General features: G+C 50.2%; 5 protein-coding genes across 5 annotated transcripts; 2 read left to right on the top strand and 3 right to left on the bottom strand.

The window, feature by feature from the left end:
- Positions 1-8,996: 8,996 nt before the first annotated feature.
- Positions 8,997-10,268, top strand: VFPPC_01169 (G2/mitotic-specific cyclin-B1; the record flags this gene model as incomplete). The annotated part of the gene is made up of 2 exons (XM_018281049.1): positions 8,997-9,185; positions 9,252-10,268. 2 exons carry the CDS (start codon positions 8,997-8,999, stop codon positions 10,266-10,268), a joined length of 1,206 nt encoding a protein of 401 aa, XP_018149556.1.
- Positions 10,269-15,375: 5,107 nt separating this feature from the next.
- Positions 15,376-16,553, bottom strand: VFPPC_13018 (40S ribosomal protein S2; the record flags this gene model as incomplete). The annotated part of the gene is made up of 3 exons (XM_018290795.1): positions 15,376-15,633; positions 15,779-16,036; positions 16,302-16,553. 3 exons carry the CDS (start codon positions 16,551-16,553, stop codon positions 15,376-15,378), a joined length of 768 nt encoding a protein of 255 aa, XP_018149555.1.
- Positions 16,554-17,294: 741 nt separating this feature from the next.
- Positions 17,295-18,366, bottom strand: VFPPC_13017 (thiosulfate sulfurtransferase; the record flags this gene model as incomplete). Its single annotated transcript, XM_018290794.1, has 2 exons — positions 17,295-17,349; positions 17,411-18,366. The coding sequence occupies 2 exons, from the start codon at positions 18,364-18,366 to the stop codon at positions 17,295-17,297; spliced, it is 1,011 nt and encodes a 336-aa protein (XP_018149554.1).
- A 1,379-nt stretch (positions 18,367-19,745) lies between these two features.
- VFPPC_01168 (serine/threonine protein kinase) lies at positions 19,746-21,726 on the bottom strand (the record flags this gene model as incomplete). Its single annotated transcript, XM_022428213.1, has 3 exons — positions 19,746-21,270; positions 21,358-21,434; positions 21,724-21,726. The coding sequence occupies 3 exons, from the start codon at positions 21,724-21,726 to the stop codon at positions 19,746-19,748; spliced, it is 1,605 nt and encodes a 534-aa protein (XP_022284727.1).
- Positions 21,727-22,875: 1,149 nt separating this feature from the next.
- Positions 22,876-23,581, top strand: VFPPC_13016 (ubiquitin conjugating enzyme (UbcK); the record flags this gene model as incomplete). The annotated part of the gene is made up of 3 exons (XM_018290793.1): positions 22,876-22,970; positions 23,074-23,406; positions 23,479-23,581. 3 exons carry the CDS (start codon positions 22,876-22,878, stop codon positions 23,579-23,581), a joined length of 531 nt encoding a protein of 176 aa, XP_018149552.1.
- Positions 23,582-25,101: the final 1,520 nt, after the last annotated feature.

The raw sequence follows: 25,101 nt of genomic DNA, 5'->3' as shown, positions 1-25,101 counted from the left end.
AATATTGGTTCACCAGCTGTGTGAGGTATTCGGTACGGTGACTTCATCGTCTATGAGCACTCTACCACTTGCATCCCCCTGTGAAACCACAGAATCTCGGTTGCTGAGTACTCCATGCGTTTGGGGAGACCAAGTGCTTGGCGTAGTTGTATACTTCTGGAGTGCATGGAATACATGCTTTCCATTCAAAATAAGACCTGAGGCCAGGAGTAGGACTCGTGCCTCATATCCATACGTATTTCGTTCCGAATCAAGATCTTCCTCCACCAGGAAAAAAAAGCTTGCAGCAGCCACAGCCCACCACCCCGTATGTGCATTCAACGTTCGTGAACCACAATAAAAATTGTACCTGCATTCGGTGCAGAGAAATACGTTAGGCTGCCACAGGCCGTGGAAGAATGAGCGGTGGCGGACAGAAATCTCTTTGGAATGACTGTGTATGGACATCTGCGGCTCCACTGCATCAGTTCATACTGATACTCCATGCAGCAACTCCATGGTCATAATAATATGTGAGGGCCAATGGGTTGACATGATCCGCGAATGTTAGTGTTGGCTGTGTTGTTGTTTCTGACACAGGCTGGCCAGCCCGTTATCTAGTCAGCCTCCCCTCGAATTGTCTATTGCCATGGCCTGTGTAACCAGCCAAGTGGATTTGAAAAACGAAGAGTGCTGACAGATTGAACGACATTCGCTGCCAGCATTCAATAAAACAGGCAGGTTGACTGCTGTGCATTGGAGTTGAGACGTTGGGGTACTCCGTACATGAGCTCGGAAAGTGGCTGGTCCTGGATGACAGGCTCTATTTCAAATGCACACCTTGTACCATGGCATACTCCATACTGTAGGACTACGAAGTAGCTCTCCAAGGGTTTGAACCATAGTCTCATGACACTTTATGGCAAACCATGGGCATTTACTTGCTGATACGATCTTAAGGAAATAAAAAAAATCTTTCCAGAAGCGACCTATTGTCAATCTCATTGAATTTCGAATGCTGAACGACTTCATGAATGGCCTGAGACTTTCGGACTGTCCTATCTCTGATTTCGTGTCACGTCACCACAAGCTTGGTGATGCGCCCCAGGCAAAAGATGATCTTAGTCTTGCCCTGCGCAATTGCTGTATCTGTTGAGTCATACGGAGTATATTATGCCGTATTGCTATTTGTGTGACCTCTCAGATGCAGTGAAGTGCGACTGCGCTGGGCGAATTGAGTAAATTGAAGCGATTCACTGTCACTGTGGCTGAACTTGTGAATTTATACATCGCCAATTGAATCATCCCGTTTGAGCGTTGGAGATGCATGTCTGACTTTGACATTCAAGGGAGTTATCTTGGCTCCCTGCCAACAAATTTGAAGCACTCCCGCAACAGAGCCATTGCGAGCCGGCATAAACGTGAACAAAGCACTCCGCAGGCAACATCTTTGACATCCAATTTAACCACGTATTTAGAGGCTATGAGGGCCATCTGTCGTTTTAGTGGAACCCGTGGGAGACGCGATATCAAGTACTCCGTAATTGGGCTGTCTTCATTGAATGCTTTGTCTTTGTCCCGTCAGATAAGAACCTGGTTGCTCTTCTGTATCTGGTGGCAGTAGTCAAGAGTGAAGGTGGTGTCTCTGCCCTGTTGCTACACTGCGCCGAGACAGGCGAGCACCTTGCTGGGTGGTCGCCAAACATAATTGGATCAAGCCCGAAGAACTGGGGATCGTTGCCCAGTCTGGGAGGTGCTCTGAATTTGCTTTTTGATAGACAAAATTCGGACAACAAAATCTCCAGCCACCACACATTGTAGCCTGAAATTAATCGCCATTTCAAGACCCGGATGAGGTCTGAACTCGGGAGAATAATGGAGGGTTCCCCCTCATGGCTGACCTAGATCATTCGTTTTGCCTCCAGAAGCTCATCTTACCATGGAGCAAAATGGTCGCCATTGAAATCTCGGCCCTCGAGTGGCTTTAGTTGTGGAATAGCACATCATTGTCATCAGATGTGGAGCAAGTTTGTCGGAGAGAGACGAGCTTCATTTGGCACGGTACCAAGGAGACCAGTGACCGAGAGAGTTGGCGTACAAAGCGTGATGTTCCACGTAGCGACGAGATATGTTGGGCGATTGGTTGAGCGCCAAAAAGCTCATCTTGACACGCATAATAAATTGGATCTTGCTCACTCGTGCCAAAGCGCGTCGCAGGAATCTGATTGGCCGCAATATACGACAAGAGGCTTCTGGCTTTCAAGGATCCATGACACCAGAGCCAGGTCATTGCAACCACCAAGGGACCGAGTTGCGCAATAGTTGTGCTGGGGATGGGCTGCTGGGCTCGACAATCACACCTCCAGTGCCGGCTCATTGGTTGGCACTGACTGGCCACCGATCCCCGGTCCATGATCAAGGAGCGGATCAAACTTTCAACCCCAGTCGTACGGAGAACAGAACAGTAATAAGCTGGCAAGTTGGGACACAAATCCTTTGTACGAAAAGCGTACTAGCGGGGAAGAGCTTCGCGATATTGACGATTGCCAGCAGAGTCCCTGACGAGCGATGAGCAGCCATTGACCAAGATATTGGGGGTCCAGCTTCTGGTGGAATTCTGAGGACAGACCGCGAGGTGCATGATGGGAGTAATCTTCTCCAACCAAATAAGGAATGCGTTGCAAATCCCATTCTGAGGTCGTGGCCAGAATGCTATATCACAGGGCCCGAAATCGCCAACCTGGGGTTCAACATGAGGCCAACGCGTTGTGTAAAATTAGGGCACGGGTCCGTTATACATCTCTGCAGGATGCCGGGCCTAACGTGCCTAGGTACAGGTATCAGAACAAAGAACCTCGACGGAAATGGTCGATGAAATTGTTGGTAGTTGGAGAAGGCTTTGTGGTTCCAACCTGAACTGGGAGCACAGTGGTGACAATAGACCAGACCGACCAGACAGAATGGGGTGATCAGGTGGGTCTTTTGCACTCACCAAGTGGCAACTGGCAAGAGAGCAAGAGCAAGAGACACCCACAGTCCCATTGTTCACTCTTGCCTATTCCAGAACATTGAAGGCTTGAGACTTGACGGGAAGCTAGGAACATTATACCCACGGGTTTGCTGTGCATGAACATCTCGTCATATTTCTTGCAGCATGTCAGTTCCTGGATGCAATCCGTCTGGTACATTTCCACTCCATTTGCGTCACGCTTCTAGCCACTATGAGCGAGGCAAACCAGGTAACTACCCCAGCGACAAGCAGCGGCGAATGCCAAAGCGTAGCAGGGGCTAGAATGACACTCTGTAAGATGCAAACATCCTTGGTATACCTTCTCAGCCCATGGAAAGTTCCAAAATTACCATACAGAGCAGTCACTTCCACATCCGTTCATGAAATATCAGCAAACCCATTCGATTGACGGTTGAGGTTGATACAGAGTACTGATATGTCAGCCAGGCCGGGATTACGGGGCAATGGCTGTCATACAACACAGCCAGGATCACCATGAGAACCATTCAAGCATCTACTTCCACTATTAGATACCAACTGCCAGGGTCAACGATGCCCTTGCTAACGCCAAACGCCGCTTGGTATCTACCATACAACACATGGCCCGAAACCCCAACGACAGAGGCTCCTAGTTCTGAGACGTCACCCAGAGCTGCTCTGGTTTGCTCAGCCTGGAACACGGCATAGCGCCAGACCCAGACGACAGTGTCTGAGGACTCGTGCAACAGCATCTTGACCCAACTGACAGAAAAGGAACAAGACCAATCTCTCCTACAAAGGTGTCCAATCCGGCTTGCCCACAGAAAGCAAATACCACAACGAGTTCAACGCACTTTAATCAATCCAAGCTAATGAGTGTCATGAACAAAACTGCAGATGCTGGTCGCCATCACAGGGTGGGTCTTGCTGAAACAAATCAAGCCCTGTTTTTGGGGTTCGATATAGTAGCCCACAGCCCAAGACCGACTGTGTGCCAGATTGATGAATGGTTCGAATAATGCAACTGCGGCATATCCACACGCCTCGTCAGACAATGAGGACAAAGCAGGGTTGCGTGTTCACTGCACGGAAGCTGTGCAAGGAGACTTATCGTGAGATACGTTTCTAGTCCGAACTTCATGGCAGCAGAGAGCGGTTTGTCTTCGAGTGCTCAGAATGAAATGTATCAACCCCAAAAGCAAGGTCAGCGAATTTGACAAGACGGAGCGGGCTCCGTGGGTTTCATGCCAGTTTATCTGGACATCTAATTTCTTATTTGTTTTTGAAGGGCTCTCCGAATCTTCTTTCCCATGCTGATGTCGCAGTTTTTGCCAAGGGTTGTAAAGCCGCTGCCTGGTTGACTGTAAGTGAAATCAAGACCATTGGTGCACATGATTTTCAGATGATGGACTGACGGCACCAGAGCACAAAAAGGTTTTGGGCACAACGGTGGCTGCATTAGCCTCGACCAGCTCAGGCCGGAGCGAACGACGCACGATCATGACGCCAGCAATATTGAAGAGCTGAAGAAGTCAATAGTCCGTCAGGCCTGAGTAATAAATAAATAACCATCTTGCTGTGCGATAACAAACAAATACCTCAAGCGCGTTCTCAATTATTATTTCCTCTGCGGCTGTTGCATTGTTGATGCCAAGCCCAACCAACGAGCCTCTTGTGTCCATCAGAGGGTTTTCTTTCCCCTTGCGGACCGACGGCCCATGTCTCTTGTTGTCTGTCCGTCCCTTGCTCACCAATCTCCGTCTGCGGGGGGTTTGGCCATGACGCCGCTGGATAAAACTTCGTTCTGGATATGGCAATGACCAAAGCCACTAGTGGTTTTGATGCTCAGTCAAATTTGCTTACTTTTACTATGCGAATGCCACGACAATCCCCACTTGGTCTGGTCAAAATTTTGTCCATTGCCCATTGATCATCATAGATCAACCCCTGTGGAGACGGAAATTGTTCAATTGGGGCATTGGTGGAAACATGGAAGAAAGAAAAAAGAAAAGTAGAAACAAAATTCCAAGGTAGCCAGCAAATAAGTACCTGACGGTCCAGTATTGTAGATGCAAGACAGTTTACCAGCAGTCAGGGACAAGAAAGCCTGGCACTACTGGGCTAAAATGATGAATTGTCCGGGGGGGGTTGCGATCAGATTACGATCTGAACGCATGATTTATGTTTCTGATGGGGGGCCAGAATTTTGTTGCCCTGCATTTCAATGTGTAGCCATGAGCCATCTGCAACTACTAAAGTGCTTGCTTGACGGGCTGGGGTTTTGTCTTGATGGTGGTCCGACTCTGACTCCTGCGTCGGTTGAATGAAACCGAGAAATGGACAAGTGAGCACACACACATCTCAAACGCGTGAGTCGGGTCCTACATGGAGGAGAAACGCATCATATTCGCGAGCAAGCATGAGGAGGTTTAGTATGAAGTGAGTACCTAGGTACTGTTCTGTGGGCATGTCCGGAGTACGTACATGATAGTGCTCACTAGTACATGAGGTTAAGCAACGGTGTCTTAGGTGTGGCGGCGCGATCGATGTAGAGCCCTCTGATTGCTCAGCGGGAGTCTGGGTTGATTGCCTCATGTCGAACTCTCCCACCCAAATCCTGAATGTTCATGCTAGTGTTGCGGCGCGACATGGAAACTGGATGTTTGGATATGCAAAGCATGCTTTCGACACGGTCGTGAATGAGGCCAAGTCCTGCAGGCGAGATCAGAACGGCCACAAGGGAAGCCGCACCTAGCACGAGCATTGTGGCAAATACCAGGTCGGACGACTGAGCTCCCGACAAACGGCAGAACGATGCTCAGATGTGCAAGCATCCAATGATCTCCAATGGACAGTGTTTGGAGTACAGGACAGGACAAGCACGGGTGCGGGCTTGGACTTGGGTTGCGGCGCACCACCACCCCTGGCCGCCTCCAGCCCAGCCAAACGAGGCCACAAGGCGTGACCAAACCAAATGCGAAAAGCGTGAGCGAGCGTCCAGGTCGGAATATGTATGAGAGTGCATATGCATGTCGTGTCTGGCGTTTGGCCAGGAAGAGTGGTTCAGGTTCAGTGTGGTGGTTTGGTTTGCGACGCCCAGCCTCCGTTCACAAGACAGGAGACTAGACATGGAGGAGAAGACCAGACATGGAGAGAGCTGCGGTCTGGTGCGTTGCAGTGTGGTGCAGCGCGGGATGCACCAGACACCAGACGCCAGACACCACACCCCTCCCCCAGTCGACGCGCGATAGAATGGGGACAGGACAGGACCAGACAGAACGGGAAGATAGACACCCCAGCCAGCCTAGCGACGCGGTGCTTGCTCAATGATGCATGCATGGTGTTTGATGTTTGGTGGTCTTGGTGGTCTTGGTGTGCGCGTGTTGGTGTCTGGCCTTGGCTTGGGGGCCTTGATGATGGTGATGATGAATGCCAGATGTGGCCACGCCCAGGTAAGCTGTAGCGCAGCCCACTTCCAAGTTGACTTAGCCTTGACCTTGAGCCTGGCACCTGGTTGGTGACAGGACATCTGGATGCGGGACTGGACACCAGAGGGTCGAGTACGGAGTACCACCTGCACAAGTCACTGGCACTGGGGTTAGACTGGGCTGGGCTGGACTGGGCCCCTCCTCCCTCAACTTCCACAGCCAGTTCCATGCTCAAGTGTCCAGTTGAGTCCACCAGACGTCTTGTCAGTCGTCCATGTCCCTGTCCCCAAGCTCCAGCCAGACTTATTTAGCCCCAAGCAAGGCGGATGAGGATGGACCTCAGAAGGCCATCAACGGGCCACTCCTCGCCTCTGGCTCCTTGTGCTTGTCTGCTCTCGTCATGCTGGCTCTTACCTCAGACCAGGGGTGCCCGGACCGGTACTGGTCAAGTCAGAGTGAGAGTGAGCATCAGGCCAGACACCAGACTCAAACAGCAAGAGCAGCCTGGTTCCTCGTGGAGCTCGGAGTACCGCTCCTGCTGGTACCCAGTCAGTCCAGTCAATCCCGTCAGTCCCGTCAGTCCTGTCCCAGCTGCGGGCCGCAGTACGCCCAGCTCACAGTTGAGACTTTGTTCGTCCAGTCTTAATTGTCTGGTGCTCTCAGCTCTGACCCTCCTCCTCGTTAAAACTACTCCGTACCTCTCCTCCAGTCCTTTCTCCTCTCCTCTATCCTCCTCCTACCTTTTCTATCCCACCTCCCTCCTCTCCATTCTCTCCTTCCTCTCCCTCGTTTCCTATCCATTCATTCCCTCATCCATTCTGCCTCGTCCTGACCCGTTCGAACCAGCAGGTCGGATTCGATTCAGGCACTTGGACTGAGGAGAATTTCCGCCAACTCGTTATCGTCTCTCCCCACGGCCCGGACCTCTCCCCCCCGTCGGCAGCCGTGTGTATAAGAAGGATAGGAACAGGAAGCTTCTGAGCCGCCGGTCCTCCGACTCGAAATTAATTTCGAAAAAGAGCCACGCAACTATAATATAAAGAGTGGAATACAGAAACACCTTGACTGGTATTTTCGCTATTCTGCTTTGGTCATTATTTCTCCGAGTCGCTCTTCACCCGACACCTTAGTTTGACTTTCGCCCAACGTCCCCAGAATTCCTCGGCGCCGAACCGAGGAATTTCGATTCAAACCTGTCCAATCCACTCGCTCCGCTCCCTTCGCTATCCGTCAACACGGTCAATTTATCGAGCGTTGCTTCCCGAGACTGGATCACCTTTTGGCATCGACGTTGCTGGTATCCTCTTTTGGGATTTCCCTCCTGTCGATTCAGCTCCAGCTCGTTCAGCTCTGGCCTTACTCCGGCCAGTTTAGTTGTACCGAAAGACTTTGTGCGGGTAGACTTTGCCAATCGCTCCCTGTAGCTGGCATAGGATACTCTTGCAAAGCCTTGGGCTTTTGTGCGCTCTTTGTCGTTTTTGCATCTTATTCATTTCTCGTCTTTGCAAAATCCTCGATTTCTTCACAGAAGTTTGGGCAGCATCCAGCCAGATTAGCCAGCGTCGCTCTCCATTGATCGATTCGAAGAAAAACATAATTGGTTCTGCTGCTTAATTATTCGCCCGTCTGTCGAAACTTTTCTGCGTCTCTTGGGCAACTGAGTCGAGTTCCCCACGACAGCTTCAGTCCGTACCTGTGTGGAAGAGAAAGGTATGTTGCGTGGAGCCTATCCCGAGATTAGGTTTCAATAGGACCTCTCTAATCAATATCGAGTTTCGCCCTCATTCAGCTGCATGCCGTGGCCTTCTGCATATCTCAACATTCTCCACTGTCGCGGTCAACTTCAATCCTTAGCATTGCTTGTGTGGGAGACGTTAACTCGTTGGTCCCACCCAATCATAGGACTGTGTCTCAACCCTTCTGCATCTTGTCTTGTGCCCTTCGCCATTGACGGTAAGCCATCTCTGTTCCCACCACCCCCTTCTTCCCTGGTTCTACAGCTTCTCTCGCCGCCTCCCCTCCTCTCATGCCAACTCTCCGCATTCCTCGTGCCAGCTTGAGAGCCCTCCAGCCAAGGGAGTGGCACTTCCAGGAGGAAAATTTCCCGGTGCCTGAGGGATGCCAATGGCCATGTTTCTCGCACCGCCCGAGATCCAAAGATCGAATTCTGCAGCGGGTCTTCCAGTGCTAACGAACCGTGTCGATATTTTAGAGCTCCATCAATTGGCATCTCGTTCTTAAACCGGCCCCTTGTCCAATCCCTTTTTCCTTGACTCTACCGATAATCGAGTCCATGGTCTTGGTTTCGTTCCCAGCCACAGTCACTCTTTTCTATTAGTTCTTCACCACGCTCTTTTTAATATTCTAATATCCTAATTCCTTGCGCGCGTTGCACTCCTTGACACGCGCTAAATACCCGCTCTTTTATTGAATCGTCTCCGACCTCAAGATTCCTGGAGAATTTTATTTCAGTCACTCTTTGACTCTAAGGGCCTTTACCAAAGGCCTTTAATATCGTCACGTCGTCGACTTTTGGGACACCAGGCAATCCGGCATCACTCTCGTCAACACCAGCTTAGGCCTGTTCCGTCACACCAAACATGGCTTTCCATCACACCGACGAGACATTCTTCATCGACTCCGATGAGCCTCTCCACACTCGCATCGACCCCCGAACGGCCGCCAAGATGATTGCTCGCAACAGACAAGATATCATCGCCGGTGAGCTATCGCGGCTCGCCGGTGAGGAGTATTTAGAGGACATCATGCAACACATGAGACAAATGGAGGTGCGTTGTAGCTACGATTACGCAAATACGTGTTGAGCGTTTATAATTTACTGACTTGATGTATAGGACGAAACTCTTCCGGACGCTAGCCTCATTGACATGCAACGGGAAATCCAATGGTTCATGAGACCCTATCTCATTGACTTTCTCGTTGAAGCCCACGCTGCCTTCGCACTCCTCCCGGAGACCCTCTTTCTGACTGTCAACCTCTTGGATCGCTATTGCTCAAGACGTGTCGTGTACAAGCAACACTACCAGCTCGTGGGCTGCGCTGCCTTGTTAATTGCTGCCAAGTATGGAGACAAGAAGGATCGGGTTCCTCAAATACACGAACTCAACAACATGTGCTGCGGACTGTATGATGCCGGCATGTTCACCCAGATGGAGATGCACGTTCTGAACACGCTAGAGTGGACAATTGGGCACCCTACTGTTGACTTCTTCTCACAACTAATGGTTACCGAGGAGCATGACGACAGGGAAGTGGAGCAGATGGCGGCGTATCTCAGCGAAATTGCCTTGTACCACCGAGATTTTGTTTCGACAAAGCCCTCAATCATGTCGCGTGCTTCACTAGCACTCGCAAGAGCAATCCTCGGCCGCCCAGAAGCGAACGATGGGGAGTGGGATCACACTGAGAACCTCACCCTTCTCACTCTTTCACAGCACCTCAACCAACCCTCACCGACTCTCGCTCGGAAATATTCCACCCCCCACATGTCTAGAGTCTCACAAAAACTTGCCGACTTCATGGCCGAACAAGCTGCCATGGCCGCACGCAATGCCAACCCCCCTTCGCCGCCAAGCGACGTGCCGTTAAAACACGGTGACATCTACAGCACTCCTCAGAAGGGCCACGGTGCAGCCATGGGTTTTGAGGGCTACTTGACGCCTCCCATTACACCAGACGGTGCTTGCTTTGGTAACGGAAACCCCCAGCATGTGGTCAAGGACGTTTATCAAATGCCTCCTCGGTGCCCGGTTACACCAACACCACAACACCACGCTGGTTACGCCCAACAAGCACGCCAATACATTGGCTTCCCTTCACAACATCAGTTACACGGGATTCACCAACAATAGGAGTTTTGGTCTCGGGCTCGCATTGTGTAGTTGGAATGTCATCGCCTGCATTCTCTCCCTAAGAAGGAGGTCTATCTGGGGGGCTGGCCCCATGGCCACCACCACCCCCTTTACAACCATCACCAGGCTTCACGCTCGACACCTCCAAAGAATGATCACAACACCCGCACACACATTTACTCGTATTTTACTACGTCATGGCATTTAGCGACTTGCTTTTTTATTTTGTTTTTTTATTGTATGGCCAACTTTTTGCGAATCGAAAAGAAAAATTTTCCTCAGCAAGTCTTGCAGGCACCAAAAAAATGGCACACTGATCATACCCCATTTTTTCCCACCGAGTTATTTCTTTTTTATAATTTTCACCGGAATCACTTATTGCATGCAATGTTTCTGCAGGCCGAAAAGAATTGTCTTTTTTGCATGAAAAGGGTGCAGAAAGGGGGTTGTGGGGAGAGGCTCGAAGCCACTGTGGAATTATTGAAATTTTGACGGAATGAAACAACGGAAACACCCGGCCAGCCTTGGAACCGATGGAAGGAGCAAAAAGGACAAGGAATCTGAGAATGCAAAAGTGGCCCGATTGCACACACTTGGGGTGGGTGGGAAATGGAATCGACAGAACCAAAAGAGGAGATACCATGGAAGGGAAACCGGACCAGGGCTCAATCTGGTCACGATGCAGCCAAGGTGCTCGAAATGACTCTGTACAATTCTCTCGAGGACGGATGCGAGGGGATCTGCGAGGAGAGTAGCATCATTGCTGGGCGCCTTTACCCAAGCCATTCAACAGAATTGATTGGTTGGTTGAGAGCGCAGTAGCCTTGTTGAAGGCTACATAGGGGGAGAGGAATATGCAGCAAGAACAACAAATCATGTATATAACAGTTGCTCTGCACGTCATTGTTTTGGGAGAGCGCATTATGGCATTCTCCCAAGCAGAAACATGAAGACGGAGTATACATATTTCTCACAACAGCTAGCCACGTCTGCGCGCCGCCCTCTTCATCAGTCCTTGTGTAGCTGTATACAGGCACAAGAAGAATAAAAGAAGTGAAATTCTTTGTTCAAAATTGCAATGTCTCTGATGAGTGCATATTCAAGTGTGATTGGGCAAGATTATCAGTGCATGCATGTATGCCATGTTCCCTGCTGCTCAGCTTCATGCAAGCTAGCTGTCAGGTAATTTTACCAATTTCGCGTGCATTGCACCACGGACCCTTACATGACTGCTACTATTACTATTGAGTCTACTGCTATTTGTTAACAAGTGGGTATGAGATGCGCCCATGCCTTGCCATACCTAGGTAGATACTCCGTGTGTGACCGAGCACATACATAAGGAGTGCATGTCACTATGATGGAAATTCCCTGTACATAAAACGCCAAAGGGAGAGGGTCCCGGGGTCAGACGGATGGCCACCATGGCAAATCTCCTGGCATGATAAAACGCCTTGGAAAGGGCCAGATCTACATGCATTTCTACATTTGCACCTAGAATGCCAAATTTTTGAGCAACGTGTTAACGGGGAGCGAGTTTTCAAAGATCTCGATCTTGTGTGTTGCAGCCATGGCGTGACGTCAGCACCCCTGGGGGTTTAATTTCGGCGTTTCTTACGATGTGGTTGGGCGTTTGGTCCGAGGCTGGTATGCAGACAGGGAATCAGAGACCGGGCTTCAAGGAGGTATGATCCCAATGGAGCTGCTTTTTAAGGTTCGGTAAAACGAAGAATTGATTGGGGTCATTGGCTGTGTGCAGTGATTCAATGGAGTGCGAATTACGTGTTCCAGCTGAAGATGGTGAAGGCACCATGAGACTGATCATCACTCACTTTGCTGAGTATTACCGCCGTTTTGGCGTTTGTCCATCTTGATCAAATGGGTAATTTTGTAGAGGCATGTGCCAATTGGCAAGTGGTACGTGCCATTGGGCCGTTTTTGATCCAGGGACAGACACATTCAGGTCACAGTATTCGCCTTGGCTGGGCCAAAAGTAGGCATGATGGCTTGATTTGCCACAAGTTGGGGGCTACGGGTATACAATCAGGTCAATCCGATGGAATAAACGGTATGAAAGAAAACGGGGCTTACAGAGACTGTCACCAAGGCTCTAGTCATTTGTTCTGACTTCGGTTAGTCATGTCTCCTCACCCTTATTGAGCCAACAGGCGAGGCGACACAGTCCATACCAGTCCAACGACGACTAATCCACCATCTTGACTGACAGCTGGTATGTCAAGGGGTCCATAGACTGGTCGACCCGCGGCCAAGAGCGTAGGGTTGGAACCAGATTCCTTTTTTGAGGGACATGGAAGGAAGGTTTCAACATCTCAACGGTGTTGATCGCTCCAGAGCAGGATTGTCTGTAAACCGAATTTCGAAATGGCACCGATGGCGATCCATCTTTCCCATACCTGCACCTGCTTCCTCAAACTAGTTCAGGTACTTGTAAATGTGGATGTCGGTCCAGTTTTGTGTGCTGGTTCATGCGTCGGCCAAGGAATAGACTTTCGGCACAGCTCGCATTTTGCACGAGTCTAATGTCTTTTTAGCTGTTTATCAATTGAGAGCTAGACGGCGGCCTGGTCATCCCAATCTCGAGAAGAGGGGCCAAGAGGACTGTTTCCAATAGCCCAGACAATCGGGTCCAGGCGTGTTTCGACACCAAGTGTTTCTCTATCTGGCTGCTGGTTGGCGACGTAGGGGTCACCAATGAAACGTGATTTGCCTTCTGGCAGCTTGTTCGTAATATTTTCAACAGTCCCAGGCTATGTAGACGCTGTCCCAGTGGGAAAGACACGCCAACCATCCCACTGCGACGATTCTCTCATGCAAGCTAGCCAAGTCCATACAATCCCGGCCCTAAGTGACGGGACGGTATTCAGGTCGTGAGGGACAATCCAGTCCAGCCCCAGCTCTGGGTCTGAGATGTGAACCGGCTTGGAGAGCATCGAAGTGAGGGGGTCGGTCGTTGAGAGTTTGTTAGACCAGTTGAATCCAGCTATGTTCGATCTCTGGCGCGGCACGAGGCTAGGCTTGGTCGGGAGGCTGTTGTCGACAGGAACCAGACACTTCCCATGCCAGACAGTTCGGGTCTGGAAAGCTGGGGAGATCAAAGACACAAGGCAGCGAGCCTGTTCAGAGACACGGTTTGACGGAAGACTACTCCCGCCATTCACCGTTTGTCTCGCTATCCATGTGGGGATTATACAACCTCGCGACGCTCCAGAGCCATGTAAACGTTTTGTTGAAGATCCGTGCCAGGTAAAATATGCCAGGCCTTGTTGCCCAGACGCCATCTTACCATAAAAGTAATCGATGTGGCCGAATCTTAACCCACTCAGTCGCGCCTGTCTATGGTCCCAATCCGTCTTCCATCGTAGTGGTTTTATCTCCGAATCATGGTGTTAGACAACGCCCCATGTCCCAGCCGTTTCCCAAGCCGATCCTGAGGAATTTTGTCGAGCGGTAGCTTCCTCTGATGGAGAGGACTGCAAGAGTGGTAACGCAACAAGAGACATCCACGACAAATACACATCCCAGGTACCGATGGGCCATGGATGGCGATAGATGGTCACCGTTGTCTACCCGTAGGGCTTTGAACAGGAATTCCCCTTCCAATCTCATTTCACCTACCCCCTAAGTCGCGTTTTGACAACCCGAAGCTGAATGGCATTGGCATTGGCAGGGCGACGTTTGTATCGAGCGTTGATAAAGATGAGCTATCAATTGATAGGTGTCCAGAGGCACGATAAAGTGGCGGGATTTTGCTGGATTGGGTTGACTGTGCTGCTGAAGGGTGAATTATGTGAAGGGAAGTTGAGAAAATTGAATATCTAATGGCTGTGTCAATAATGTGGCGGGGAGCGTTGTCACTCGCACCTGCCCTTCTCCCTTGCAGGGTCAGTGACTTGGTGCAGAGCAGGAGCTCATCTTCCCATACCAGAACATCAATTATTGGAATAGACTTCTCTTGCTTGGGCCTTGGGTAACTCAATTCGCGACGCACCTTAAAATCACTGGAATAGTAACGTGTATCATGTTCAAGCCCTTTGCCAAGTTCCTAGAATCGTGAATAGTAAGCTGCATTGGGATGCCAAAGTGTAGCTGGCAACATTCAAACGCTTCTCAACAAAACTTGTACCGTACAGTACTATACATGGAATAATCAAAGAGCTTAAGCATTAACCTACTACTCCAAACTCTATAAATGTCCAGCTGGTACATTCACTTTTTGAATATCCCATTGTGGCCCTACCCTGTGTCTCCGCACGTCACTAACACGAACCGTTTATTTCGGGTGAAAAAATCAGTGCCAACGTAAAAACGACTCTGGGACTATAAGACACCCCCGGCGGGTAATACTTCCGGGGAATGAGTTCGCTAGCCTGTCATTGTTTCCATTGTGCTGTTGGGAGCAACTGGAATGCGGGTAAACGATGGCCTGTCAGCTCTAGATGAAAGTCATACGGCCCATGGATGTAGATGACTACGGTCAAAAATGAGCCGATTTGTATTCTGGCTACCATGAAGAGCACGCCTATTAAAGTAGAAGCTGACCTGTACGCTATATATGCGACTTACATGTAGAAATCCATGTCACGATAGTCAAACATCCGAGCCCAGATATGGGATCAGCGCCAAGCATAAATACGTAGTTATTTGATATTGGCATGAGGTGTTTGTTCCAACGATGCATTCTATATCCACTAGTCTCGGTTCATCATTAGAAGGATGGCTACGCTGCATGGCAGCCTGGATGGAACAATCGAGGTGAACACAACGACTACATGGCACTCTGTCCGTATCTATCTCATGCATGCAACAGGGATATCCCAATGGATTTAAACCTTTCGATTCTCCCTTTTGCCGCAGCTTGGGCAAAAGGTCCTACCATCCCGCGACATCTACTCCGCACAGCCATACATGATCACGATGATAGGAAGACACATTAGATTTGAATAGGTTGAAAGATTTATCATTTAGACCGTGACCATTATATCTTGTGGTCCAAGTCAAGATGCCCTAACCGGCCAACCATGCAATGAAACACAATGGATAGTGACTCCGCGCACCGCACTTTTCAGCCCTCGTAAAAACATCCCACTTAGTATCGCTTGCCGTCCCGCAGGGTATCCGCAAACTCCTCCAGGGGACTCCGGATGAGCTTGGTCTCCTTCCACAGGTTGGGGGTGAGGAAGCCGTAGGTGTTGGAGACGGCGACAAAGACAGCCTTGAGGGTGTTCTCGAGGGTCTTGGTGGAACCGGCGGATGAGGTGTAGGCATCCTCGACACCAGCGAGCTGGAGGAATCGCTTGACAGCGGGGGAGGCAACGAGGCCAGTACCACGGGGGGCAGGGATAAGCTAAGAGGAAGAGTTAGTCGTTGATGTTTTCAACTTTATGATATCGAATTCCCTGCCAGACGCTGCACACATGAAAGCTCGTTCACGTGTAGTCGTGGTCGGCTTCTCGTGAGTGCAGAGCTGTAGGAACATATATTATACGTACTCGGACAGTGACGGAACCGCACTTGCCGCTCTGCTTGGAGGGCAGGGAGTGAGGAGCACCGAGGTTGGTACCCCAGTAGCCTCGTCGGACGGGGATGACGCTGAGCTTGGCGATGATGATGGCGGCACGGATAGCGGTAGCGACTTCCTTGGAGGTCTTGATACCGAGACCGACGTGGCCCTCGGAGTCACCAATGATGACGACGGCCTTGAATCGGGTTCGCTGACCGGCACGGGTCTGCTTCTGGACGGGCTTGATCTGTTTTTGGAAAAGAATACATGTCAGTAACAGTGTTTTTGTGGTTTCCTCCGATATTCCGGAGTATTGTCCTCGCCATTGCCAACCCTCAAAATAGACACAGATATTTGGCCCAATTGGTCAGATTCAAAGACTTTTGAATCAGTCCCTGGTTGCTCCCTTCTCTGCATTGTCTCATATATTCTTCGGGCATGATTTCCATAGTCGGGACAATACTCAGGCAATATCGAATAGGACAGTTTTTGTTAATTTTCGCGCGTCGCACCTTCATGACCTCATCCTTGAGCTTAGGCAGGAAGTTGTCAACAATCTGGAACTCCTTGATGGGCAAAGAGTGCAGGTAAATCTCCTCCATGCTGTTGATCTTGCCAGCCTTGACCAATCGACCAAGCTTGGTGACGGGCTGCCACTCCTTCTCCTCGCTCTTGCCGCCTCGTCGTCCACGGCCACGGCCACGACCACGACCACGGTCACCACCTCGGGATCCGAAACCACCGCCACGTCCACGGTCAGCCATTGTGATTGATGTGTTTTGCGGTTGTCGTCGAAAAAATAAATTCGGCGCGGGCGCTTGGTGTTTGTCGCTGGGTGATGTTGGGGGGAAGGTGATCTGGCGGTACTGGCTGGGTAACTTTTCGCTGGCCGCTGGCGGGGTGGGCTCGCAAATCCAAACCTGGGATTTTTTTGGGTGCGTTTGGGTTAGGCGAGCCCTAATCTGTCTTTGTGGCCAATAATTTTCGTGCCTCGTGTGTAAGGCAGGGTAAAGTGAGAGAGTGGGTCTTGTCACTTCACCCAAGATCCTCACCACGGTGAGTCTCGGTGGACCGGATCGCCAAGTGGGTCCCTTCGTCCAAATCGGTAATTGCAGTGATAAGATAAAAGAACGAGTTGAACGGAGTGAAAACGACAAGATGGAACAACAGTTAACTACACAACAAACACAACTTAAATAAAGGAACAAATTGACAAGTCGGCTGTGATTCCCCGAAAGATTGCTCGAAAAAGATCAATTACATTGGTCAATGCAAGCACACTTCACCAAACAAAATATCTCCTCGACTACTCTACTCGTACACATTGTTGGAGTGGAAGGTAACCATATTTCGACATCAACGAATGCGAGAAAACAACGCCAAATGCAAAACGCTCAGGCCAGATCATTGAGTAGGGTATCGTAGGTTTAGTATGCCAACCTCTGTCGTGCCTGAATTATACGACAAAAAGCAAACCGACCACCACAATGCACAACATGCTCCAATTACGCATTCTTCAAGATAAGATTATCCGACGGCCTGACTCGCTGAGCCCATTCGCTATATTCAAAGCATTAGCATTCCATGCCCCGGCTACAAGATCCACGCGGATTATACTTACGTCCAGCTTCCGTCATACACCTTTCGAGACTCTGGTGAGCCGTATCCCGCAACGTCCAAGGCAGTCTCAATGACACAAGCAGTGACACCAGTGCCGCAGCTCGAAATAATAGGTTTGCTGGAATCAACGCCTTTCTCTTGCAGTATGCTGCGCAGCTTCTCCGGTGAGGGATAAGCCTTCGTCTGGGGGTCCAGAAGGGCACTGAAAGGTAAGCTGATGGAGCCTGGCAAATGCCCTGATGAGAGGCCCTCTCGCGGCTCTGGGTCTCTTCCAGTAAATCGTCCATTCGGCCGGGCATCCAGAACTTGAACGCCCTCGGAGCCCTCCTTGTTGAAATCTAGAGCAACCTCCTTGACATCCTCAAAGCTTGCTACCTTGCTCCCGTCAAGCTTGGGGATAGGATATTGACAGCACTCTACACTGTAGAGCTCTCCAGATTCTGTAGGCAAGCCTTCGTCAACCCATAATTTGAAATTGTTGAGAATGTGAACATTGGGGTGTCCGAATATCCTGAAGGTCCAACCAACTCTCGGGGCACTGAAGATGCCAAGTTCTTTGGTGTCGTAGACAACAACGGTATCTTCCTTTCGGATGCCCAATTCGCTCAATGCGGCAGCAAATCCTTTCGCGTCAGGAAGCATATGTGGATAGGGACTCCGCTTATCAATAACCTTGTCCAAGTCAAAGAAGCGAGCCTTTGGAATGCGCTGCTCTCTAAAGACTTGAATGCCAGATCGTTCATCGTTGGGCAAGAACCAGGATGCACATAGCGGGATCACCCGAGGGTCGGTGCTGATTGATGACGGAGGGTTCTTCTTGAGAGCTTCATGGAGCTCCTTTGGTGTGACGAGATAAGATGAGAAGCCCCGGTTGAGCGCCATGGTTGAGTAGATGTTTCTCGCCCTCCACGAGGAGAGGCCAACCCGGGTGCTACGGGCAACAGCGGCAAAGGCCATGACAGACGACCAGAAGTTGGGAGCTTGTCAGTGCCGGGTCTGAAAACCTGCGTTTGTCCGTGTTGGACTGCAATATGGGCACGAGCAGTTGAGAGATGTTTGGAGACAGCTGGCTTGGTTTTCACAAGGCGATATCGGCAGACAAGTCACACTTGTAGAAAAAGTTCATGCGAGTTTTCAGATAGGGATACAGACGTCAATGCTGGTACTGGGGTATTCGATTGCGATAATTGCGAGAAGAGGAGAGGAGGCTTGAGAAGAGGAGGCGAGGTGGTGTGGTGATGGGAGCTCCAACGCCAAAGCCGGTCTGGCGGAGTGGATGACCCGAGCTCTAGTCAATTGCTCCAAGCTCAACTCAAAATGAATGGACCGAATTGCACATGGACAATTGGAGTGGGAGAAGACGTGCGAAGCCGGGGGAGCTGGCGTTACCGGTCCGACCCCACATGTCAGAAGCAATGCCAACCGCGGAGCGGGAAGATCAAGGTGCAGGTGCAGGGTAAGTAACCTGCAACTTGCTGTGACCTTCCAAAGGTGTTTGGCGCCACTTTTTTTTTATATCACCCAAATACAACAACGCGACTGCGGTTGTATACATATAACCTCAACCGCTGGAGCTGACTCTATTCCACAAAGTTTCTTTCCTTCTTTTTATTTCGTACTTAAGTATAATCCAGAAATAGTACGGTGACTACACATCCAGTATGAAGGTCACCATAAAGGAGTGGAACACGGTTGCTACGTGGCGGTGGGATATTCCTGAAGACGACGTGTGTGGCATTTGTCAGGTCCATTTTGATGGCACCTGTCCAACATGCAAATACCCAGGCGACGACTGCAGCTTGTGTGAGTATTTCATGCCTAGCGGGGAGCCTTTTTTCAAATCCATCAAAACTAACCTCTAACCTCATCCTTGGCAGTGTCTGGTAAATGTGGCCATAACTTCCACATGGTAAGCTTTCGTATCTAGATGCTTGCAACGCGTTCATATACTCACAATACCCTCGCAGCACTGCATAATGGAATGGATCAAACAAGACTCAGCCCGTGGACAATGCCCCATGTGTAGGCAAAGTATGGAAATCCCGTGTTCCAGAACTTTGAGAATGGAGGACACTGACCTGTCTATAGCCTTTGAGTGGATTGATCAAACCAACGAGACAACGTCACAGGCGGAATGACGAACTTCAAATCACGCATCATGAAATCCAATGTTGCATACAAAATATGATCTATGCATTTGTACTCTTGCTATGGCGCTATGCTGATATATCCACCACCCATCATATGAGAGACGTGCATTACCACTGCATCACCAATGTACATCTCCGGCTGTGGTCCTCACCAGCTCAACCAGCATTCCCATTACCAGCACGTCTCTAAGCTTCTGGAACATATACGCCGTCTTTACACAGCACCACAATCTTCTTGAAGAATCGGCGCCACTCGAGCGGATCTCCTTTGATCTTGACAAAACGCACATCCAAGACCTCACTGCCGTCAGGCAGCGGCTGTTTGTCGATTTGAATGTCGCCGTGCAAGCTCTGCTGCCTACCATCGAGTGCCTTCACTTTGATGTTGGCCATGGGACTGCCATACAGGTTTGGCGTGACCGGTGCAAGAGGAACGTTTAATTGATGGAGGGCATCGCTGAGCATCTGCACCAAGTGCGTTGGGGGGACGTGGGAAAAGAATCTTGTGAGGGATTCGGCAGGGCAAATATCGCGGAATCGACGGGCCTGCTGTGTGAGTGTCATGGACGGACCTGGTGTTTGAGAGAATTGGGACATGGAAGGCTCGTCGGCAAGCGTTTCCAGGACCATGCGGCGGGCATCAGCAGAGCGGGGAGGCAGCGACGAGGCAGGGGCAGCCATGGACCGCAAGACTGGTCGTTCCCAGTCCCAATCTCGATCAATGATGGGTACTTCAGGTTGCGTAGAGGAAAACTTGCCAGCGTTGAGGCCGGTGTCAACATCCATGTCGTCAGTAGATGAGTATTGTCCTTGTGAGGCCGAAGGTAGCTGGCTGAAGTCGATGCGAAGGTTCTCTAGCATTTGCGTAGCGAGGTTGATAGGATCCGTGATTTTTCCATCAGCTGTCAGGAGGGGGTTGTGTCGTGTATACCAAGGGTGTTGCCGTATTTGCCGAAAAGTAAACCGTTTCTGCGGATCTATTGACATCATGCCTCGCAAGAGCGACAATGCCTCTGGCGGTACCCTCTCCCACAGGGCATCTGAACTGTGCCCGGACGTCTTGAGATATTCGCCGAATTCCCAGCTGTTCGATGACGGTTCATCCCATGGCGTATTTCCCACAAGAAGCACGAATAGAATCACACCGCACGACCAAATGTCGACCAGATCGGACGAATACTTCGCAGCATTGGGGTTCCTCCTGTCAACCCTGCCACAGGCGAGGATTTCCGGAGCAATATACGGCGGACTGCCACAAAGTGTAGAGCTCGTCTTCCTTTGCCCTTTGTATTCAAACATGGTTGCCATACCAAAGTCTGCAAGTTTCAGACTTCCATCTGAGGAGAGCAAGATGTTTTCTGGCTTCAGGTCTCGATGCGCCACGCCCTTGGAGTGCATGAAACTGACGCCGCTGACAAGCTGGACAAAGTACAGTTGAGCAATGTCCTCACGGACACCTACGTCAGCTTCAATCTTGTCGAATAGGTCACCGCCCTCTGCGAACTCCATGGCTATCCAGCGCCAGACTGCATCTTCCCCAGATGCAAACCATTCGATAACGTTTGGATGCTGACCTATGTGGGAGTGGAGAGATACCTCCATGGCAAGTTGCTTTGCTGATATGCGTCCATGTTTGACGGCGTATCCCTTGTGGATGAGCTTGACGGCAAACACAGGGTTCGTGGTATCTAGGGGGATTGCCTTTTTGATACTGGTTTCGTATTGTTAGTTTATAGGCCCATGCGGTGAGGTTATGTCAAGGGAGGTTGGTCATGGTGAACCGCAGACGGCTACTTACGAAGCATAGGCTCCTCGGCCAACAGTCTTGGATACAATGCGAAATGGGAGCTCCTTTGGTAAAGGATCAAGTTGGGACTATAGGCATGTGTTGGATGTCAGTCTGTCGTCTAGACAATGAATGCTGAAGTGTGCACATTTTCAGCCTGTACAATGACATTGTGAAGTTGAGTTGGATTAGTCGTCGAGCATACCAAAACGGTAATGCCACGTGTAGCATTCGCATTGTGGTGGTGATGGTGTAGGTGTGAGGCTATCCTCACGCTTGGGCACGCATCGTCCGCAAGCGGCTGTCATACGCCATGGTGCAAGACCAAAGGGGGGGTGAAAGAATGAGCCGTAGCGCCATTTTTGGTTTATTACTCACCATCTTGAGACTTCGTATAACAAACCACGTCGTTGAAACCAAGCCGTGGCCTGTGAAGGTGTTCTCGGATCACTCAAGTTGGTCCGGTGGGTGTGGCAATCAGCAAGAGGCTTTCAAGCACGAACAACCCCCACTGCCGTGTTTTGATTGTAAAGGCCCTTGCTTGAGAAAGAAAGGTATAAAAAACAAACAGACGATTTCAACGTGCTATGCTTAGCCCGTGTCCATACACTGGCCGTCGGATTTCCCAAATGTCAAATAAAAAAACACAGTTATCAAATTCAATGCAGGGTACGCTGCCATTGGGTCTACTTTGCTTGACACGATAGCTGGATTGTCGGTCTGTTCAGAGAGGGCCCGTCACGTCCCACCTGGTGACCAATTGAGCCAAGCCAATCGACCGTGTTCTCTTGTGTGTTTCCCTGGTGCGGGTGGTCGCGTTCAGCGCGTCTCTGCGCGTAAAGCCGCAATCGGCAGAACATTATTGGCTACCCGCTTCCCTTCAGTGGTTGTTGTGGGGCGAATAGCGGTTTCACCACCTGAAGTGCTCGTGTGCTGCATCCAGTGGCCAGTACTTGACGAAGCACAACTGGGTGCATGTCTGGTGGGCTGAACTCACCCCAGTCCCCGTCGCCCCTCCGTTGCTGCGGCAAACAGAGGGCCGTCAACCACTTATTTTGCACTGACCAGGGAATCCTCGACGACTTGCGATACAAAAACATTCGCATTGAACGCTTTCGCTTCTTCATTCAACAAGGACCAGATCATAAAAGGGAAGTTGCTGAGGATCAATTCATCCTCTCCTCCAAAGTCCTTAAATTCTATTTCGTATCATTTTTGCTTGTTGGGTGTTTCGTTGTCTACTTCCACTTTATCCTTGGCTTCGCCCATTCCAAAGCTCCCGGCACCACCGCTCTCATCCTCCATCCATCACGACTAAACCCTACTTACCTTGGGCGGCTGGCCTCTTCGGCTTCTCTCTCGGCCACCTATTCCTTACCCTCTATTACCAACTCCGTTCTCGTCGGGGTAGAGCTTCAACCGGCGACTTCTTGGAACTGTTTGTTGACCACAAAAATCTACCGAATCTTGTGTACAGCATAGCTCCAACTTCTCGACTTACTTATTCCTAACCTGACAATGAACTTCGCCATGGAGGATAATCAGAATTCTGCCCCAGGCAGTGTTCCTGCTGCCAAGCTCAATGCCTCGAGGAAAGGCCCAGATGCACAGAGTGTCACCAAGAGGTACGTCGCATGCCCCCAATAGACACCGACTCTACCGGCTGTCAAGTTCCAGCCACCCCAGGGCCATGAAGGAAGCCAGCTATTGACAATTGTTTATCTGAAGATTGCAAACCGAGCTTATGCAGCTCATGACTTCACCAGCGCCAGGCGTCTCTGCCTTCCCGTCTGCGGATGGTAACCTGCTCTCGTGGACAGCCACCATTGAAGGACCCGACGACACTCCCTATGCAGGCTTGACTTTCAAGCTAAGCTTCGCTTTCCCCTCGAACTACCCATATGCTCCTCCTACTGTCCTCTTCAAGACACCCATCTACCATCCTAATGTTGACTTCTCGGGCCGCATCTGTCTGGACATTCTTAAGGATAAGTGGACGGCTGCCTACAACATCCAGACTGTTCTCCTTAGTCTCCAGAGTTTGCTTGGCGAGCCCAATAAGTAAGTTTCCACTTGTTCACTGCTGTATGAGGTTACTGGGAGCTGAGTTTCGTTGCTAACTTTTGATTGTAGTTCCTCGCCCTTGAACGGTGAAGCTGCTGAGCTGTGGGACACTAATGCCGAAGAGTTCAAGAAGAAGGTGCTGGGACGACACCGAGATGTTGAAGAGGAGTAACATCTGCCCGCTTGTTTTCCGCATTGGGAAATACCTCTTGTTGCATTTGTAAATTTCAGGAGAACCGGAGTCTTTTGGGAAGCATACCTTAGGTTGGTTAATCATGGCACATTTGGTTTGCATTTGGGTAACTCCCCGAAGCTAGGCTGGACATAAAGTGGCTGCATAATTCTGGCTTGCAAGGGCGAGGGAGACCAAGGTCGCCTGCATATGAGAGGAGTGTCTTATTATTAGCCAATTGTTGACAATTGTACTGTAGCGTGGGCGCCGTATTCATCAATTCATCCGTCATTGGCAATTGAAACTGCAGCATTTTCCACATGAACCATTCGCGCCAATGATCAACAAAGTTGGTGAATGGAAAGATGTGCGACTTGCAGTCTATTTCACTGCATAGTGCCGAACCAATTGTGCGAATCAAAATCCATCATCACATTTATGACGTTAAAAACAACATCTTCGACCAAGACTCCCAACTCTCTCCTGGGTAGTTGGCATAGGAAAAAGCTTGAATCACATTTCTTTCCCTCGGTGTATATAAAATTTTTTTCTTTTCCGCGTGAAAAGCTAGAAAAAGCCCGGTTGCAACTCCAAAATGCCAATGCCACCTTTAGAACCAGTCCCAACTTCAGAGAGAAACATCCTTTTTGCGCATTTATTCCTCAACAACGACCGTGGGGAGGCCCTTGGGGTTCTTGACATTCACGGCCTGAACGTAGCTGTACAGCTTCTCCTTGGCATCCTCCTCATCATTTCGTCGTCGGGAGATTCGAACACGGAGTCTGAAAGGAACGCCCTTGATACCACACTCCCAGACCTTCTTGTTCAGCTGGGGGTCCAGGCGGACATCGTTGGTGCCCTGTGAGTGCTTGGTCAGTATTTCCAGTTTCCTTCTTTCATTTGGTACGTAGAACAAAATGCGCCTCCCATCGGACAATACAGTCGTGGCCCTCATGACCGCAATTCAGGCATGATGTCTTGTTCCGAGGAATGAAGCCGCAATTGTTCGGAGAGGTATATGTAAGTGAAATGGGAGCGGTCGTACCATAGCCTGAGTGGCGAAAGCCTTGATCTCCTTGATGGCGCGGGGAGCTCTCTTCTTGAAGGTAACACCGTGCATCTTTTCAAAACCGTTAGCCTAACATTGTCCCAAAATTGTTGTTTCGTGATCGTTGGATTTCAGATCGGTCGAGACGGGGTTCCGGCTGGAAAGAAACGTACTCTCTTGTGCAGGTGGATGGTGTACTCGCGAGCGACGACATCCGCAATGGCGGAGCGCTGGGCCTTGCCGGAGGGCTTCTTAGCGGACGACATTTCTGAGGTTTGATGTTAGATTCTTCAAGCGTTCGCAAAGTGATTTCGAGATGGTGTTGGGTGCTCAGGCACAGAATCAATCACTAGTTTGGATAAACTTAGAAGTAAGACTGAATCATGTGCAAGAGTATTGAAACATAGGGGGTTTTGTATGTTCTTGGGGGTATCGGCTCGTACCTGCGAATCGTCTCGTGGGATCTGGCGTT

This window comes from Pochonia chlamydosporia, chromosome 1, assembly GCF_001653235.2.
Source record: "Pochonia chlamydosporia 170 chromosome 1, whole genome shotgun sequence".
Classification (NCBI taxonomy): domain Eukaryota; kingdom Fungi; phylum Ascomycota; class Sordariomycetes; order Hypocreales; family Clavicipitaceae; genus Pochonia; species Pochonia chlamydosporia.
The sequence above is the reverse complement of the archived record's forward strand: the minus strand, read 5'-3'. Positions and strand labels throughout refer to the sequence as shown.